Below are 16986 nucleotides of genomic sequence, written 5' to 3'. Positions count from 1 at the left end.
AGAGGTTGCCATAGGGTCACCAACCAGTCTCTAGCCCTGTGTGACTGAGACCGAACTAATGAAACTATGTAGTTCCTCTAAGCTCCACCAAGTTTTAATGTCTTTATTAATGTTATTTTCTTGGTTTGATTACAAGTTTCAGGTTTCAATTCAAGCTCATTGTGTCTGAAAGGAGTGTTGTGTCATCTCATCATTATAAAAAGCCCCAAAAGCTCTGATTAATTATCTAGTTAACATAACCTGGCAGCTTAACAGACAGAATTGCGTAATTGCAGTTGGTGGAGACCAAAGTGGAACTAAAAGAAGTATGAAGGAGGCTGGTCTAGCCTCAATACTGGTTTTAAGTATGAAGATAATGACACCTTTTGGATTTTTTCTTTAACCTTGGTGTCTTTCAGGTTAAAAAAAAAGTGAATTTCTTTCAATTTTGTCATGCAGCACACAGTTTTCTGTTTTTTTCTGTAGCATATATTGTGATCTCACTTCCAGGAATTATTGTGGGCCGATAACACTTGGCCAAGGAGTAATTTGTAAGCTTGATTTGACTCTCAATTCTTAGTATTTAGATGGTTATTATTGGTTTTAGCCAAAAATGCGCAGGAGGGAGGCACATTTGTAAGGTCACAAATCAATCCAAGTTCACTTTATCTAGTGGAAATGATGTCTTTGACTGTATTTCTTACTTGGAAAAAGATTTTTTTTGGCAGTGGTCTTTGAAAGTTTCCAATCGCTGCTCATCTGGACTGATGAACAACTTTTATTCCACATAGAATTGAATTACATTTTGTATTTCTGATAAAGGATAAGCCAGTTGCAACCTGCTTATCATTTGCCTTTAAATGTTTGCGTTCCAGTCTTTATGCGGCCATTGTTTTCTCAACCGCTGTACTCAAAGCCTCAAACCTCCCACTTCCTAAACGCTATTATTTCCATTTTAATCTTTACTAAACCTGCTTCTTCAGTTGTTTAGAATAGCTTGTAATTTATCCGTCCTGTCAGAGGGCATTCATTGTAGCTAAAGCTTGTTGTTTGCACTGTCACCCAAGCAAAACCATCGACGCTGGAGCCACAGCCCTACATGAGTCAGCTCAGGTCTCAGCAGCTTTGTGCTGCATCAGGTCTGGAAAACTCCAATAGCAACCCCCCCCCAAAGAAAAGGTAGACACATCTGCTCCACACAGGCTTTACTTAACTTTTAAGAGGTCTTAAGTTGAATCCCCACATTAAAAACAACAGCAAATCTAATTTCACACAGACAGCACATACACATGTAAGGATTTTACAGCTTACTGTAATCATTCTTTCTCCCCCTAACTCACACCTTTTTTTGCATGTATCCTCTACACGACCCCTTCACTTTTTTCCCTCATTATATTTCCTTCCTTTTCTCATTTTTTCAGACTGTACTGTATACAGTCCTGCAGTTGACTGCAGGCCTCCTTCCATCTTTCTGAGCTCCGGTATGCATAATTTATGAAAAGACCCAGCTTCTCCATGAAGGCAAACTTTTTTGACAGCACAGCTGTGTGTTTAGTGTTGCACACGATTGTCCTGCATGCTAATCACATGCTGCATACAAGCCCGGACGAACAGTACCCGCTTTTGCTTCTGACTTGCTAATCTATGCATTCCAGTTTTGACACCATGCTCTCCCGAACTCCATGCACGTTTTGATAAACTCTTTTTTCACCCTGCAAAAAGTAACAAAGGGAAATGTATTTATTCAATCCACACTTCAAGAAGTTACAAAGTTTTGACCAATGTCTGCATATCTGTCTGTGCACCTTTTTCAGTCTCCTACATCCATCATGCATTGATTTTTGTATTTCAGCTAAGGTCCCTCGTGAATGGTTTATCAGTGGTATATAAATCATTTAGGTTTCCTTTTTCCAGTTTTCAAACCTACTGACTTAAAATGTAACATAACTGTTAGTGTGCATAAGGAAGATGATTATCAGAGTTTTTTTTATTGTTGCACAAAGGAGACTAACTTCCCCCCTGTTTGAATCCTTGTTCTTTGCAAGATAACATGCTGCACTTAATGGACAGGCACAGGAGAGGATTTCTCCTTCTCATCTAACTTTGTAACATCGGCAGAATATGCATGGTTTATAAACTGGAGAGCTTTACACCATAGCAGCATACATTTCTCCAATACTCATAAAGTATGTCAGTGCCCATAAAGCACTGATAAACGTTTTATTTACCATCAGTCAAACAAATTCTAGTGGTGTTGTAGTGGAGAGTAGTCTTTTATGGTAACATTGTTAGAATAAGGTCCAAGACATATGAGATACAACTAAATGCTTAGATAACATTAATAGTTTTGTAACACTCCAGCTCCTCTGTATCTAATTTTAAACTAAAACATTTCACCTGTCAGTAGAGGCACCTGATCATAAATCATAAAGTGTAGTCACATTGTCATATTTTGTAGCAAATATTATCCAGGTGCTTCGAACTGGATCACCTTACCTGTAAAATCCTCTGTCTGCGGTTTGACCTCGCTGCGTTCACACGTGTGAAAACAGCGACGGTTTAAAAATAATTCGGTTTTCTTCTGATAGCCTTCAGCAGTTTGGAAGCAGTAGTATTTTTTCTGAGGTCACGCGGTTACAAACTATGTCTAAACAAATCTTGACAGAGTTCATCTCAGTTTATTCCAAAGGAGCTCAGGATCTTTAATACACACTGTATAAGGAGGGGGCTTATCCAGAGCCCGTCTCAACGATGGCTCTGTTTCGCACTGATAATACGGGAGATTTGACTTAAAGTTATAACTTTAGTTATGACTTGAGTAGTGAATCTAATTTTTCAGTAGAAATAATTCAGAGCAGAAGGCTAACCAAAGTCATATTTAATAAGATTCTTCTTTGGGGAACTGATTATAGCTTGGGGATGAAACATTTGCCCGATGGCATATTACATCTGAATTTATTGTGCAGTTTATGTTGGGAGTCAAATTGTATGCAGAAACACTTTTTTTTTAAACCTTTTAAACATGACTTTAGGTTCCACAAAAACTAGAAAAAAAGCTTTGAGATGAATGTGTCGAGGTTTATAATGTCATTGGTCGTTTTTTTAATAGCAGATTTAGTGTATAAAGATTTGAGCTTGCTTTGGCCTTGAAAATGTTCTTTCCTGTCAACCTCTGCCAGTGAGTAAACTCATTCAGCTTTTCCGCTCTCAGCTCTTCGTTCTTCAGTCGTAGCAAAGCTATACAACTCCAGTAAGTGCGAGTGGGTGGTTCCACTCTGTCAGGTGCATATCAGGTTTCTCAAGAAAGACCGTTTGGCCCAGGGGCTCTCTCACTGGTGTGGATGTCCTCTTAATGGGTGCCCATTCAGTGCCCTAATCGAGCCCTTTATCAACCCCGGCTAACGCCGTGGCGATCATAGCAGAAAAAGCCTGGAGCGACTGTGCTCGCTTTGTCCAGGCCAACTGGAGCGTAAAAGCTTTGACAATGACAATGCAGTTGGGAGAGAGAAAGAGAAGGAGAGAAATGTGGAGGGAGACATTTCTCATTCCTTATGCAGTTAAGGAGCCAGCCTCCAGCTCAGAGGCCCGATTTTCACATGTTTACTCGTTCTTAATAGCATCTATTTGACCTTTGACCCCAAGCAGCACGATCTGTGAGCATTTGTAGCTTAGTCATTATCAAGAGAAGGGAGGTATGTGATTGCTGATACATCTCAGTCTTTCTTTCTTTTGGTCATCAAAATTGTGAGGCGTCAAGGGAAAAATTTTAAGGGAAGGCACATTTCTGTATGGCTGACTCGTTTAAACCACCTGACCTCAACAGAAACAAAGAATGCTGAAATTGTTCAGGTTTCAAAGTTCAAACCATTAATGTGAAAAGAAGCCAGCAGGCATATCATTACAAAAACGACACGCAGCACTCAGACCAGATTTCGCTGCAATTAGGCTGTCCCAAACACATTTTGAAGAATTTTTTTTCCCAAGCACTTTCTCAGAGGATGCCCAAATTGCCTGAGATATCTGCCGTAAAATTAGGTCAGAAAATATTGTGTAGTGTAAGTTTGCAATAAGATGAAAAAGCTTTTTAATAACCGCTTCTTTTTTGCCCTCTTTGATGTAGAATGAAGGGCTCTGATTGGCTGGTCTTCAGATGAATGACTGATACACAGTGATAATCCCGACCACTGGAGGGTTCAAAGGACTCGCTAATATATGCGGCACTATCAACATTAACATGATCTGTGTATCTCATTTTTTAATAACGCGGTGGTGGTATTGGGGTTAAACAGGGATTTGGATGGAGGGCTACCCAAGCACCCTCTAATATGTTTTTATGCAAACTATTTGATAACCTTCAGTGTAATTACTTGATATTTCACTTACGCGCCATTCTTTTATTTGAGTGTTTGTAGCACTGCCTAATTATTTTATATATACATATATATATATATATATATATATATGTATATATACACAATTTCAATTATTGTTTGACTCTATATATCCATACTTTACTGAGACAGAGGTGTCACTTTGAAAATCATGTCTTCTAGAGGGGAAAGCAATCAGTCCCACAATGTGTAACTTAACTGAGAGCTTACAGCTTGTTCATTACATGGGGTGTAATCTAGTGTTTCTATGTCAGATGGACATTGTAATTTAACTCTATCATTTGCTCACTGTGGACTACGTTCTGGGACAGTAGCATAGACAGTAGAAAACATGGAGGTGGCTACTGGGACATCACCCATTGGTTTGTCTGGTTTTGAAGCCTTGAGGCAAGCGTTTCCATGGAGGCCATCTTGGTTGCAAAAAATTGAATGCGATGAGTGGGGGCAGGTCTGACTGTGAAACTGCACAAATATTGGGTAACCTCTTGTCAGCCAATGAGCATGTGCTTTTAATAATCGTAGATAATGCTTCATTTTGAAAGATTTTTTGACCGAGGTTTACAAAATATAGAATTTCTTATCTTATCTTGACCCAAAACTCGACAGGAAAGTGTTTACAGAGGTTCAAACACAGCTATCACCATGTAGCTTTCGAACAGAATGCAGGTTTAAATGCAGGTTTAACGCATTTCTGGATTGGGTTGATTCATCATTTATTTATTTATTTATTTTACATCCTGGAAGCTACATCCATGTTTTTTACTATTTTGGACAGTGGTAGCAAAGCATTAATATTTTTATTTTTTTTTATTTTTTTGTGTGTTGCGTTTGCATGCAATGCTATTCTCTACATTTTTGCTAGCAGTGAGGAAAAGCTGAGTTTGTTGTTAGTGCAACTAATTAAACAACTGCACGGCATTTTGGCAACGCAGGAAAGTCTTGCTTTGCCCTCAAGGTCCAATAATGACGTGGTAGAAAGTGAAAACTATGAATAGGAAATTACACCCATTCCATAGCACCAGCCGGTGTAAAAAACCCAAAACAAAGCAAGTACACAAGGGTGGTGCTGAAGATTTTGATATGCTATGCTTATTCGAATACTGATCCTTTATTTTACACAAGAATTGGCCACAGTGTTTGCAGGAGTATCACAACAAAGGCTGGATAGAATAGAGGCCGTACTTATCATAAGAATAAGGGAAACTTAACTAGCCGCCGCTTGTTAGATTGAAAAAAGTTTTTTCCAATTAGTTTTTGTGCTACCTGTGCTGCATGCAAGTCAACACTGTGTGTGGGCAGTGCAGACAATAAAGCCCTTTCTTCCAGAAACAAATATTCCGACAGTTCTCTCAGAAGAAGCCTTGCTCTCCGCTTGCTGTAGCCTCTCAGTACAAGATGTGCTCTTTAATTGCCAGTTCTGCTCTTTGAAAAGGCATACATGGGTGGCACAGCTTGTCTGACCTGTGCTGCAAATCCTGCTTAAAACTGAGTCATTTTCAACTTTCTTTTTCTTCTATAAAGTGATATGCTTGTGTTTCTCTTCTGTTTGTGTTCCTTCCGAACTGGCTCCCTCAGTTCCACTTCACTTCATCATTTTGGTGTTTGAACTTTCATTAGAAGTAGATAACAGAGAGTTCAGGGACTTTATTGGATCGTGACCTGTCTCGCGTGCCCTTATCTGAGGAGTGTATAGCGTACTGTTACCTCAGGTACTTGTATTAACAGAGTACACTGGGTACTTTTTGATCAATAAATAGCAGTTTGTAAAGGGCAGCCAGAACATCAGTGGAACACAGTCTCTCCCTTAAACTGTTACAATATCAGAAAGGCTTTGAAATCAGACCTACAATACTTCTGCTCTTGGCCTGTTTAACCAGCTCCTCTATAACCAGAGGAGAAAAGCCTGCATTTATTGCACAAAGTAGACATAACAAGTGTCAAAAGATCTTTTTCCCATTTTATTTTTGTTATTTTTATGAAGATAGGGTAGAAAGAAGATATGCTTTAAAAAAAAAAAAAAAAATCACCTTTTTATTTGCTTCTTTTGCAATGCAATCCACTCTTTGCTGGATGGAAAGTGTGTGCATCAGTATCTGCGTGCTACTGTTGCCAAGCCCAACAGCAGACAATGCAGTATGTGTGCCCCAGATAAGGGCTTTTATTCTGCTACCTAGCAGATGAAGAATGTGTAGATGATCATGAATTTCTCATGAGTTATGCTGTTGAGCTCTTATTTAATGATAGCCATGCTGGGGTGGGTTCTGAACCTCTCACTCGTCTCCCTCCTCATCACCTCTGATGAATGGGAAAACAAGTAACGAGAGAAGCTTCCCCTTAGTCGCTCCAGAAATGTCTTTTGCGGTGCAGTCTCACAGAAACTGCAACATAGACGCAAACTCTACAAGCCACAGTTTCACTTCCGAGTCTGTGATGTATGGCCTGCTGCTCTTCTTGTCAGATGGCCTACTACACTGAACACTCACCTACAGCACGCTACAAAACAGCTTTCCTCCAAATGGCACAGCACCGAATATACAAACACTGTCAGGTTTGCCTGCCGTGTGAAAAATGGGCTTTATGTTGCCTCCGCCTGCTTGGCCCAAAAGACTCCTCTCTAGATTAAAACCTCGGCACACCGAGCCCCCTTCACACTACAGCAGGCCCTGACTCATTCCAATCTGACGCTCATTTCAGTCCTCATTTCCTTTACATTATATACACCATTAAGTATATTAAGCCCAAAGCCAGCCAGTGCACTGTCCCATGAACTTAATGATAAAGCCATCTGTGTGCATCTTCATTTCTCAGCAAGCAGGTGCACGAAGGCAGGTTGGGGGGGGGGGAGACTGCGTAGTCACAATATAGCGACATTTAATATCATTTAAAGTATTGCATAGTAAAGGAGACTTCAGTCAATGCCATGCTAGCAGCTCCAAGAAGCACAGTGGTTCTTTGACCCAAGCTCAAAGAAGAGAGAGACCCAGGATGGGGTTCTCTTTTGACCTCTTAAACTGATGGTGCACTGGTCAAAGATTTCTCTTCCATCTGTCACTCATTGCATAATGAAAATGGCTCAGACACATGTCCTGCCCCAGGGGGGCCTCCTCCCTTTTTGCCCTCTACACACTGTGAGTGAACTGCAAACAGAAATCATAAATCTTTCAGGACCCAAAACTCTTGTACCCTGCAGACTCTAAATAATCTTTAGCAGATAGCTGCTTGTAGAGATTAACTCAAAACGAACACGCTAATGTTTATTGTGAAACATGTTTACCGTGTTCGCCATCTTAAGTTGTATTCCCAAAGGAGTAGTATTATGAGACAGCCTCATCCACACGGGATCAGCAGAGTCTGTGATTTGCTTTAACTGTCTGATATCTTTGGTCTGCATTATAAACCTAGCTCACCTGCCACATAATAACTTTTGAGCGTGATGAAAGATAGAAAAATGTATTACTGTATCTGAGATTTGAGTCGGCTACTCGTATGAGTGGGTCTCTATGTTGCTTCCTCACATTTACACACAAAACACAGTAGAATTTGTACTTCATATATTACAAACTTATAAAAAATGTGCATGCAATTGTCTTGGGGTCATTCAGTTTTGTCCTGATCTATTTATTCACTGCTGTGTATGTGTGTACCATTACTATTATTAGCTTGCTGTTGGCATCTACTATAATGACCTCTAGCTGTCTAGTAGTGGCATTCGGTGTCTTTCCCGACCTTTCACCCAGTGCCAAGCAGCAGATTACACACATACGTGCACCTTGCGTGTCCTCACACACTTGTCCGCTCTTCCCTGTCTTTGCTGTGGCTTCTTTTTTTCTACTCGGTCGTTCTTTCAGCACAAGCACGAGTGGTCACACAGGCCGCTGCTCATGTTACTCGCCGTGTGCCCATCTGGCACTGCCCTGCTCTCCTGGCCCTGCTTCTGTGTTTCCAGCTGTCCCCTGGTGATCACTGTCTCTGTCTCTCTGTCCACTGGCTGCCAGTAACCGGAGTGCCCTGCTTCTTTCTCCATCTAGCGACCTCGCTTATTATAGGATAAGTCTTCATCCTATAATAACACATCTCTCTTTCCCTTCTTTGTCATCTTGCTTTCTACTGTCTATTTCTGTTTCGTATCTTTTAGGAAAACCGTTTTTTTTCCCTATTTCTGGCGCTTTTACTGCAGAATTTATTTTGCTGCACTGCTGTCTGTCATCCCGCTGCTCGTCCAGCTGTCTTGCTATCTCTCTATATGAGTATGTAACTTGATCAGGTTCAGTGTGTGAGCACTGCTCTGGTTATATTCACTTCAAAAAGATTACTCTTGTGTCCTCTTTGTAGCTCGTATGCCCCCTTTTTTAAAATTTCTTTTATATCGCTCACAGTGTTAACCTGCTGGTTGCACTCAGGGGATCAACCATTTTCTGGACACTATTACAGTTTTTTACAGTCGCTAACAAGCGCCTACCCATACTTCAGATACTTTTTCTAAACTCTTAACACAGACCCACACCTACAAAACACAATTGGCCAAATGGATAATATCCTTCCCAAAAATACACTTTGTTAAATATATATGTAGCTGACGCTGAAATGTTTGTGTGGGTTGCCATGACAACACCAAAGTGAATCTGAGATCGTTATTGTTTTCTATTTGTTTTCTTTATTTGCTTCTCATGCTTGTGTACATTTGCAGTAGGAAAGGTAATCTATGAATCCAGTGATATATCCTGCTTATAAGAAATGTTTCTGTTAAAATATTATTGTGAAGTAGTCACTTCCTGTGAGTTGCGGGAACCGGAAGTTGTGCGCGGGAGAGACAAGACAGAACGGTAACACGGCGGACTTTTCGGAATATACAACTTTTCTACTGCTGGTTTTACAAGGCGTACACGGTAAAAAATCATTATGCTGTTATTTGTTTAACACTTGTGCACCTTGTGAAAGGAAATAAGTGGCTGAGATGAATATCATATGTGCTATCGATATTATTTTACTTGTTTCTAGTTTTCACGGTGCTCCATGATTGTGAGAGGAATAAAAGAATTGTGGACATCAGTACGAAGCGTGGATTCTTTCGACCAGAGTAGAAACAGTGAAAACGTGTCCCAATCCATCTGGAGGCTTCGGTGTGCAAAGCTCTTCTCATCCTGCAGCAAGCTACAGGTCTCGGTTTGCAAACGCGCTTCCCCTCCTGCAGCAAGCTACAGGCTTCGGTGTGCAAAGCTCTTCTCATCCTGCAGCAAGCTACAGGTCTCGGTTGCTTCTCATCCTGCAGCGAGCTACAGGCTTCAGTGGACACGTTGCTTTGCATTTTGTGACAACCAATCGGGAGCTGCAGATTCAGCGGACACTCCAAGAAGCGGTTTCAGGCTAAAGCGTGAGTCCTCAGGCTATATTGCGCAGTTATTATGCCTCATGAGTTGATGGATAGAACATGAGCTACAAATTTGCTGTAATGGACAAGGAATTAATAGTGTTCAAATTTCGGATTGTGTAAAAAAACAAACAAACAAAAACAAACAAGCAAACAAACAAACAAAAAAAGAAACAAAAAAAAAAAGGAAAAAAAAAAGGACAATCTGTTGAAGTTCTGGAAATTATTGTTGTTTTCTTACCTGTTGCTTGCAAGCTTCATGAAGGCTGAAACTGAAAATTTATTTGCTGTCATACGTAAGAATCTAAGCTAAGGTTCCTTTGTGTTAATTTTAATAATTCTCCGCCTATTACATCCATTCTTGTAATTACCTTAGTTATCTTGTCCTCTTCATAAGATACCCCCTTTAAAGTCTGAAAATGTCTAAAGATGGTCATAGTCACCCTGATGTTATGTCAGAAGTACAAGATGCAGGGGATTTGGAAGAGGAAAAAAGTGTAGTGTCTGAGAAATCTGAGACAAAAGCAAGAAAATCCTCTCGTGAAAGGCGATTAACGCCAAAAATGCAGGAACTGAAAGATCAAGAGTTAACTCAAAAGGAGAAGAGGTTCAAAGCAACATACGAGAAATGGAAAAGCAACGTAAGAGACATTCGCACAAAGTTAAAGCAAGTATGCTCTGAGAGTGACATGTATGATATGATGGATGAGGCTGAGAAGCTTGAGTCTGAATTAAAGGAACAGTATGACAGAATTCGACTCCAAACCTCACCAAGTCAAGAATTTCGAAGAAAGATCGATGCATGCTCAGCCGTGACGGCCGACTTGCTGCAGCTGATGAGAGTACGTCTGACTGAAGATGAAGGTGAGTTTGACACGGTGGCGGAAAGATCAAGGTTACGCATGCTACTTGATAATGAATATGCTAGGTCCATATATGGATCCACAGCCTCCAGAGTTACTGCACCCAGCTGTCACAATTCTAACCATCTCTCAGAGTCACCTAGCATTCCAGCTATGAGAGCGGAAGTGGCTGCTCAGCTGGCTGCAAAGAAAGCCGAAATTGATATGGAAGCTGCCATCGAAGCTCAACGTCAGCAGTTGAGAAAACTTGAAAATCAGAGGGACATTGATGTAATTCAGGCAAAGCTAAATGTCTACACTGAAGAAGAGGGAAGGGATGGGACACGCAGTCCTCCATTCAGCAAAGTGAGTGATGCACACCCCTTCGCTCACCACATCCCAGATCAAGAACGGCAGGTTGTGCAAAACAAGACATCATTGGTCCAATCGCTACAAGAGTCATTAGCTCTTACTCGCTTGCCAACTCCAGAACCTTCTGTATTCTCGGGCGATCCTCTGAAGTTTACAGAATGGAGCATAAGCTTCAAAGCCCTCATAGAGAGACGATGCTCTGACCCTGCAGACAGGCTATTCTACCTGCAAAAGTACATAGCAGGTGAGGCAAAATCCTCTCTTGAAGGCAGCTTCTACAGAAAAGATGAAGAAGCCTATCAACAAGCATGGGATAGGTTAAATGCTAGATATGGCCATTCCTTTGTAGTGCAGCGGGCTTTCAGAGATAAGCTAAATGGGTGGCCGAAGATTGGTGGAAAGGAATATCTCAAGTTAAGAGATTTCAGTGATTTCCTCCAAACATGTAGTAATGCCATGCCTCACGTAAAGGGCTTACAGGTTCTTAACGACTGTGAGGAGAATCAGAAAATACTAGTCAAGCTTCCTGATTGGGTGACATCTAGATGGAACCGTTATGTCACAGAGCAGCTAGATCGGGGCAACGACTATCCAAGCTTTCATGAGTTTGCTTCCTTTATCTCTAAGGAGTCACGCATCGCATGCAATCCAGTGTCATCCTTACATGCCTTAAGGCACTCTGCAGAGGCACCAGCAAGAGAGATGAAGCGTTCAAAAGCAAACACGTTTGCCACAAATGTGAAACCCCCGATTCCATCAAGCTCCACCGCCAAATCTGACCCTGGTGAAATCAAGTTGGGAGATGCAGGGAAACCAAAGAAATGGACCACACCAACACAAAATTCCAATAATGGCCAGTGTATTTGCTGTAGTGAGAACCATTCCATACATAAATGCAAGAGGCTTATGGACATGTCTGTAGAGGATAAGAAAAAATGCATACTTGAAAATAAGTTGTGTTTTGCATGTCTAAGAAAGGGTCACAATTCTAAAGACTGTAGGAACAGGGCCATGTGTGGCATATGCAGAAAGAGTCACCCAACGCCATTGCATGAAGATCGTTCTACAGCAGCATCAACACAAGGCGCAGTTGAAGAAAGTACGTTGTCATTATCATGTTGTGTGAGTGGAGGTGAAGGTGGGAGTACATCAATGATAGTCCCAGTGTGGATCTCAACACTTAGTGCTCCGGACACTGAAACCCTAGTGTATGCACTATTGGACACTCAAAGCAGTCACACATTTGTTGATCAGGAGGTGTGCGAAAAGCTACAAGCAACAATGGAACCAGTGAAACTTAAACTTTCCACCATGATGGGGAGAGACTCAGTCGTGAAGAGTCAAAGAGTATGCAAGCTCAAAGTTAGAGGATTTTCCTCTAATGTTTCCATCAGTTTGCCTCCAGCCTACACAAGGGACTTCATTCCCCTTGACCGCACACATATTCCCACTTGCCAGACAGCCAACAAATGGAAACACCTTGTAAGCATGGCCCAGGAGATACCCCCGTTGATGGACTGTGGTGTTGGATTGTTGATTGGATACGACTGCTCCAGAGCGTTAATTCCAAGAAGGGTCGTCACTGGGGGTGACTATGAGCCTTATGCTATTGAGACGGATCTTGGTTGGAGCATTGTGGGAAGCGCACCACAGCGTGTGCAGGCTAAAGATGTGACTGGTTTTTGTCATCGAGTGTCTGTCAGAGAGGTGCCACCCATAACACCATTTGCTGTCATCAAGGCCCTGGAGTCTGATTTTGCAGACACAAAACCTGGTGACAGAAGCATATCTCAAGAAGATATTTGCTTCCTGCAGATCTTGAAAGACAGAATCCAACAAAATAAGGATGGTCACCTGGAGATGCCTCTCCCTTTCAAAGCACGTCCGCATCTCCCAGACAACAAAGGGCTGGCGTTAGTACGGCTGAAGCATCTAAAGAGGAAGCTGGACAGAGATCCCAAATTCAAAATAGACTACGTGAGATTTATGGAAGGTGTCTTCAAGGATGGAGATGCAGAGAAAGTGGAAAACCAAGCAGAGCTGGGGAAAGTCTGGTATATCCCACACCAAGGAGTTTACCACCCCAGAAAACCAGGAAAAATCAGAGTGGTTTTCGACTGCTCTGCAAGGTATGAAGGCACCTCCTTAAACGACCATCTGCTAACAGGACCTGACCTCACAAATAGCCTAACAGCCGTGCTGTGCCGCTTCCGTAAACATCCCATCGCAGTCATGTGTGATGTGGAGAAAATGTTCCACAGGTTTCATGTGAGCGAGGATGATAGAGACTACCTGCGGTTTCTCTGGTGGGAAAATGGAGACACAAACTCTGAACCCAGAGAGTACCGCATGAAGGTTCACCTGTTTGGAGCATCATCATCCCCTGGCTGCGCCAATTATGGCATGAAGCACCTTGCCAGCCAATGTGAGAAAGAGTACCCCTCCGCAGCTAACTTCATCCAGAAACATTTCTATGTCGACGATGGTCTCATAAGTGTAGAGTCGGTGGGTAAGGCAATTGAACTGGTCAAAGAAGCCCAAGCCGTGTGTGCCAAAGGAAAGCTGCACCTTCACAAATTTCTCTCCAACAGCCGAGAGGTCCTTGACTCTGTCGATGTTGCAGAGCGTGCTACGGAGGTAAAGAATGTTGATCTTAATCACGAGGATTTACCAGTTCAAAGAGTGCTAGGTATAAGGTGGAATGTTGAAAATGATAGCTTCTCCTTCAAGGTGTCACTTGAGGAGAAACCAGCAACGCGCCGAGGGATTCTCTCAATTGTGGCCTCCTTGTATGACCCTTTGGGGTTTCTAGCCCCAGTCATTCTTGAAGGGAAAAGAGTGCTGCAGGAGATGTGTCAGAGAGGCACAGGGTGGGATGAGCCACTACCCAAAGGCTTGAAGTTAAGGTGGGAGACTTGGATGAAGGATCTGGAGAACCTGGAAAGAATTGAAATTCAAAGATGCTTCATACCTGACAGCCTTGGCGAGATTCAAAGAGTCGAGCTTCATCATTTCTCTGATGCAAGCAGTCAAGGGTATGGCCAGTGCTCTTACATCAGAGTGGTAAGCAGAGAAAGGGTATGCTGCTCCTTGGTCATGGGCAAGGCGAGGGTTGCACCAACCAAAATAGTTACCATACCGAGACTTGAGTTAACTGCAGCAGTAACCTCGGCATCTGTGAGCAGCATGTTAAGAGAGGAGCTAGAACTCAAGGTTGATGACGAATATTTTTGGACAGACTCAAAGGTCGTGCTTGGTTACATCAATAATGAAGCAAGAAGGTTCCATGTGTTCGTGGCAAACGGCGTGCAGAGAATTCGAGAAACCACCGATGCACGGAAATGGTACTATGTTGACACAGGAGAAAACCCTGCTGATCATGCCTCGAGAGGCCTCAAAGTAGCTGACCTCATCAAGTCAAATTGGTTCTCTGGTCCCAGCTTTCTATGGGAAAGAGAGATAGCCACAAAACAGGCTACTTCAGATTTGCTGGTGGGAGACCCAGAGGTGAGGACTACTCAGGTGTTGAAGGTTGATGTAGCAAGGCAGTTTGACATCCAGAAGCATCTGCTGCGGTTCTCAAGATGGACTACAGCTGTCAACGTCATTGCTCGTATCCAGCGGCTGGCAAAGAGGATCAGGACCGCTGAGCCTTTAAGCGTGGAAGAGAGAAAGCAAGCTGCACAGACTCTCGTCAAGCTTGCACAACAAGATGCCTTTCAAGAGGAGTTAAACACACTCAGCCAGAAACTAGGAAGGCTGCCTTGCAACCACCAACTCTTTCAGCTTGACCCATTTCTCCAAGATGGCATAATGAGAGTAGGAGGAAGACTGAGGAAGGCATCTGTGCCTCTTGAGTTAAGACACCCAGTGATCCTTCCTAAAGATGGTGCTGTTACAAACCTCATCATTGCACACCATCATACCAAGATACAACACCAAGGCAGAGGACAAACCCTCAATGCCCTGAGAGCCAATGGTTACTGGATCACTGGTGGAAGTAAGGCTGTAGCCCAATACATCAGGCAGTGCGTACAGTGCAGGAGAGCCCGCGCGCCACCAGAGGAGCAACGGATGGCAGATCTACCTAGTGACCGTGTTGATCCCACACCACCATTCACTTATTGTGGTATGGACTGCTTTGGTCCTTTTCACACCAAACAAGGTCGCAAAGATCAAAAACGGTACGGCCTCCTCTTCACATGTTTTTGCTCAAGGGCAGTGCATATAGAGATGTTGGAGGATTTGACGACTGACGCATTCATCAATGCCTTGCGCTGCTTCATTGCCCTTCGTGGAGCTGTTAGGCACATTAGGTCCGATCAGGGAACTAACTTTATGGGGGCAAGAAACGAGATGGCAAAGGCTCTGAAAGAACTTGATAAGGAAAGAGTGACTGCATACCTAGCAGAAAATCAGTGCGACTTCCAGATGAATACGCCCCACTCTAGTCATGCTGGAGGCGCATGGGAGCGTCAAATCCGGACAGTGAGAAGCGTACTGAGCACAGTCCTTGCCTGCAGTGTGGGAAGGTTGGATGATGCTTCATTGAGGACATTCCTTTATGAAGCTATGTGCATCGTGAATAACCGCCCACTCACTGTTGATAACATCAATGACCCCAAAAGCTTGGAGCCACTCACACCGAACCACTTGATCACCATGAAATCCTCAGTCCCACTTCCACCTCCAGGTAAATTCGTCAAGGAGGACCTGTATGCTAAGAAACGGTGGAGAAGGGTACAGTATTTGACTGAGCAATTTTGGCACAGATGGAGAAAGGAATACCTGGCCAATATTGCTCTGAGACAGCGATGGCATACACCAAGACGTAATGTGGAGGTGGGTGACATTGTGATTCTCAAAGAGGAAGATGTTCCTCGCAATGAATGGAAACTTGCTAGGGTTGTGGAAGCACATGAGGATGATGATGGACTTGTACGGAAGGTGACAATCCAGACTGGTGATCGGAAGTTAGGAAAGGGAGGCGAACGCCTCGTCCAACCCTCAATCATTCAGAGACCCATTCAGAAATTAGTGGTCCTGGTGAAAAACAGCTAAATGGGAAAAATGTCATTCATTGATTAGATTTCCCTTCTAAAATAGAAGTTGTCATTATGCTGTACTTCATGCACATGTTATGGAGATGTAAAATCTACTGTTCATATTGTTGAATTCATTTGTTGAGAAAAGAATATTGTTTATGTCAATGCAAGAATGTTTAAAACAACAACATGGTGCTTGGGAATTACCATTGATATAATGAGAAATGCAAGTGTATTTACGTTCTCAATTGTAATAATCAAAGGTAATTGGTGGGAGTGTAGCTGACGCTGAAATGTTTGTGTGGGTTGCCATGACAACACCAAAGTGAATCTGAGATCGTTATTGTTTTCTATTTGTTTTCTTTATTTGCTTCTCATGCTTGTGTACATTTGCAGTAGGAAAGGTAATCTATGAATCCAGTGATATATCCTGCTTATAAGAAATGTTTCTGTTAAAATATTATTGTGAAGTAGTCACTTCCTGTGAGTTGCGGGAACCGGAAGTTGTGCGCGGGAGAGACAAGACAGAACGGTAACACGGCGGACTTTTCGGAATATACAACTTTTCTACTGCTGGTTTTACAAGGCGTACACGGTAAAAAATCATTATGCTGTTATTTGTTTAACACTTGTGCACCTTGTGAAAGGAAATAAGTGGCTGAGATGAATATCATATGTGCTATCGATATTATTTTACTTGTTTCTAGTTTTCACGGTGCTCCATGATTGTGAGAGGAATAAAAGAATTGTGGACATCAGTACGAAGCGTGGATTCTTTCGACCAGAGTAGAAACAATATACTAACTCCTCATTTCAAAATTAGAACACATCTTTCTCTGCACACACTAACTGTACAAAAACACTATAAATCTGACTCAAAATGAAATTAGTCTGTCAAAGAATAACACTTGTTTTCACTTCACAAGGTACATGCAGTCAATCAAAGTACACCAGGTTTCAAAATACTGGCTATTATTGACATTACAAAA

The 16986-nt window shown here is 42.3% G+C and overlaps 2 protein-coding genes and 1 long non-coding RNA gene across 5 annotated transcripts in view; all 3 read left to right on the top strand.

Annotated features, from left to right (window-relative positions):
* Positions 1 to 16986, top strand: part of ext1c (exostoses (multiple) 1c) — a 104409-nt gene that overhangs the window by 24983 nt on the left and 62440 nt on the right. The gene's annotated exons all lie outside the window — the stretch shown is intronic.
* LOC146682769 (uncharacterized) lies at positions 8944 to 9419 on the top strand. Its single transcript, XR_014917488.1, has 2 exons — positions 8944 to 9256; positions 9369 to 9419. It is a non-coding gene; the product is annotated as an uncharacterized LOC146682769 (long non-coding RNA).
* LOC146682768 (uncharacterized) lies at positions 11019 to 16755 on the top strand. Its single transcript, XM_085446016.1, has 2 exons — positions 11019 to 16592; positions 16705 to 16755. The coding sequence occupies exon 1, from the start codon at positions 11409 to 11411 to the stop codon at positions 16011 to 16013; it is 4605 nt and encodes a 1534-aa protein (XP_085302142.1). The 5' UTR covers positions 11019 to 11408; the 3' UTR covers positions 16014 to 16592; positions 16705 to 16755.

This window comes from Copadichromis virginalis, linkage group LG22 (assembly GCF_057382275.1).
Source record: "Copadichromis virginalis isolate Kocher_CV1m ecotype Utaka linkage group LG22, C_Virginalis_male_GT1.1, whole genome shotgun sequence".
Taxonomy (NCBI): Eukaryota; Metazoa; Chordata; class Actinopteri; order Cichliformes; family Cichlidae; genus Copadichromis; species Copadichromis virginalis.
This window is presented reverse-complemented; position numbering and strand designations above follow the sequence as displayed.

Excerpts from the sequence above, each read along its gene's own strand:
- LOC146682768 (XM_085446016.1), top strand. The coding sequence starts at position 11,409 with ATGCCTCACGTAAAGGGCTTACAGGTTCTTAACGACTGTGAGGAGAAT.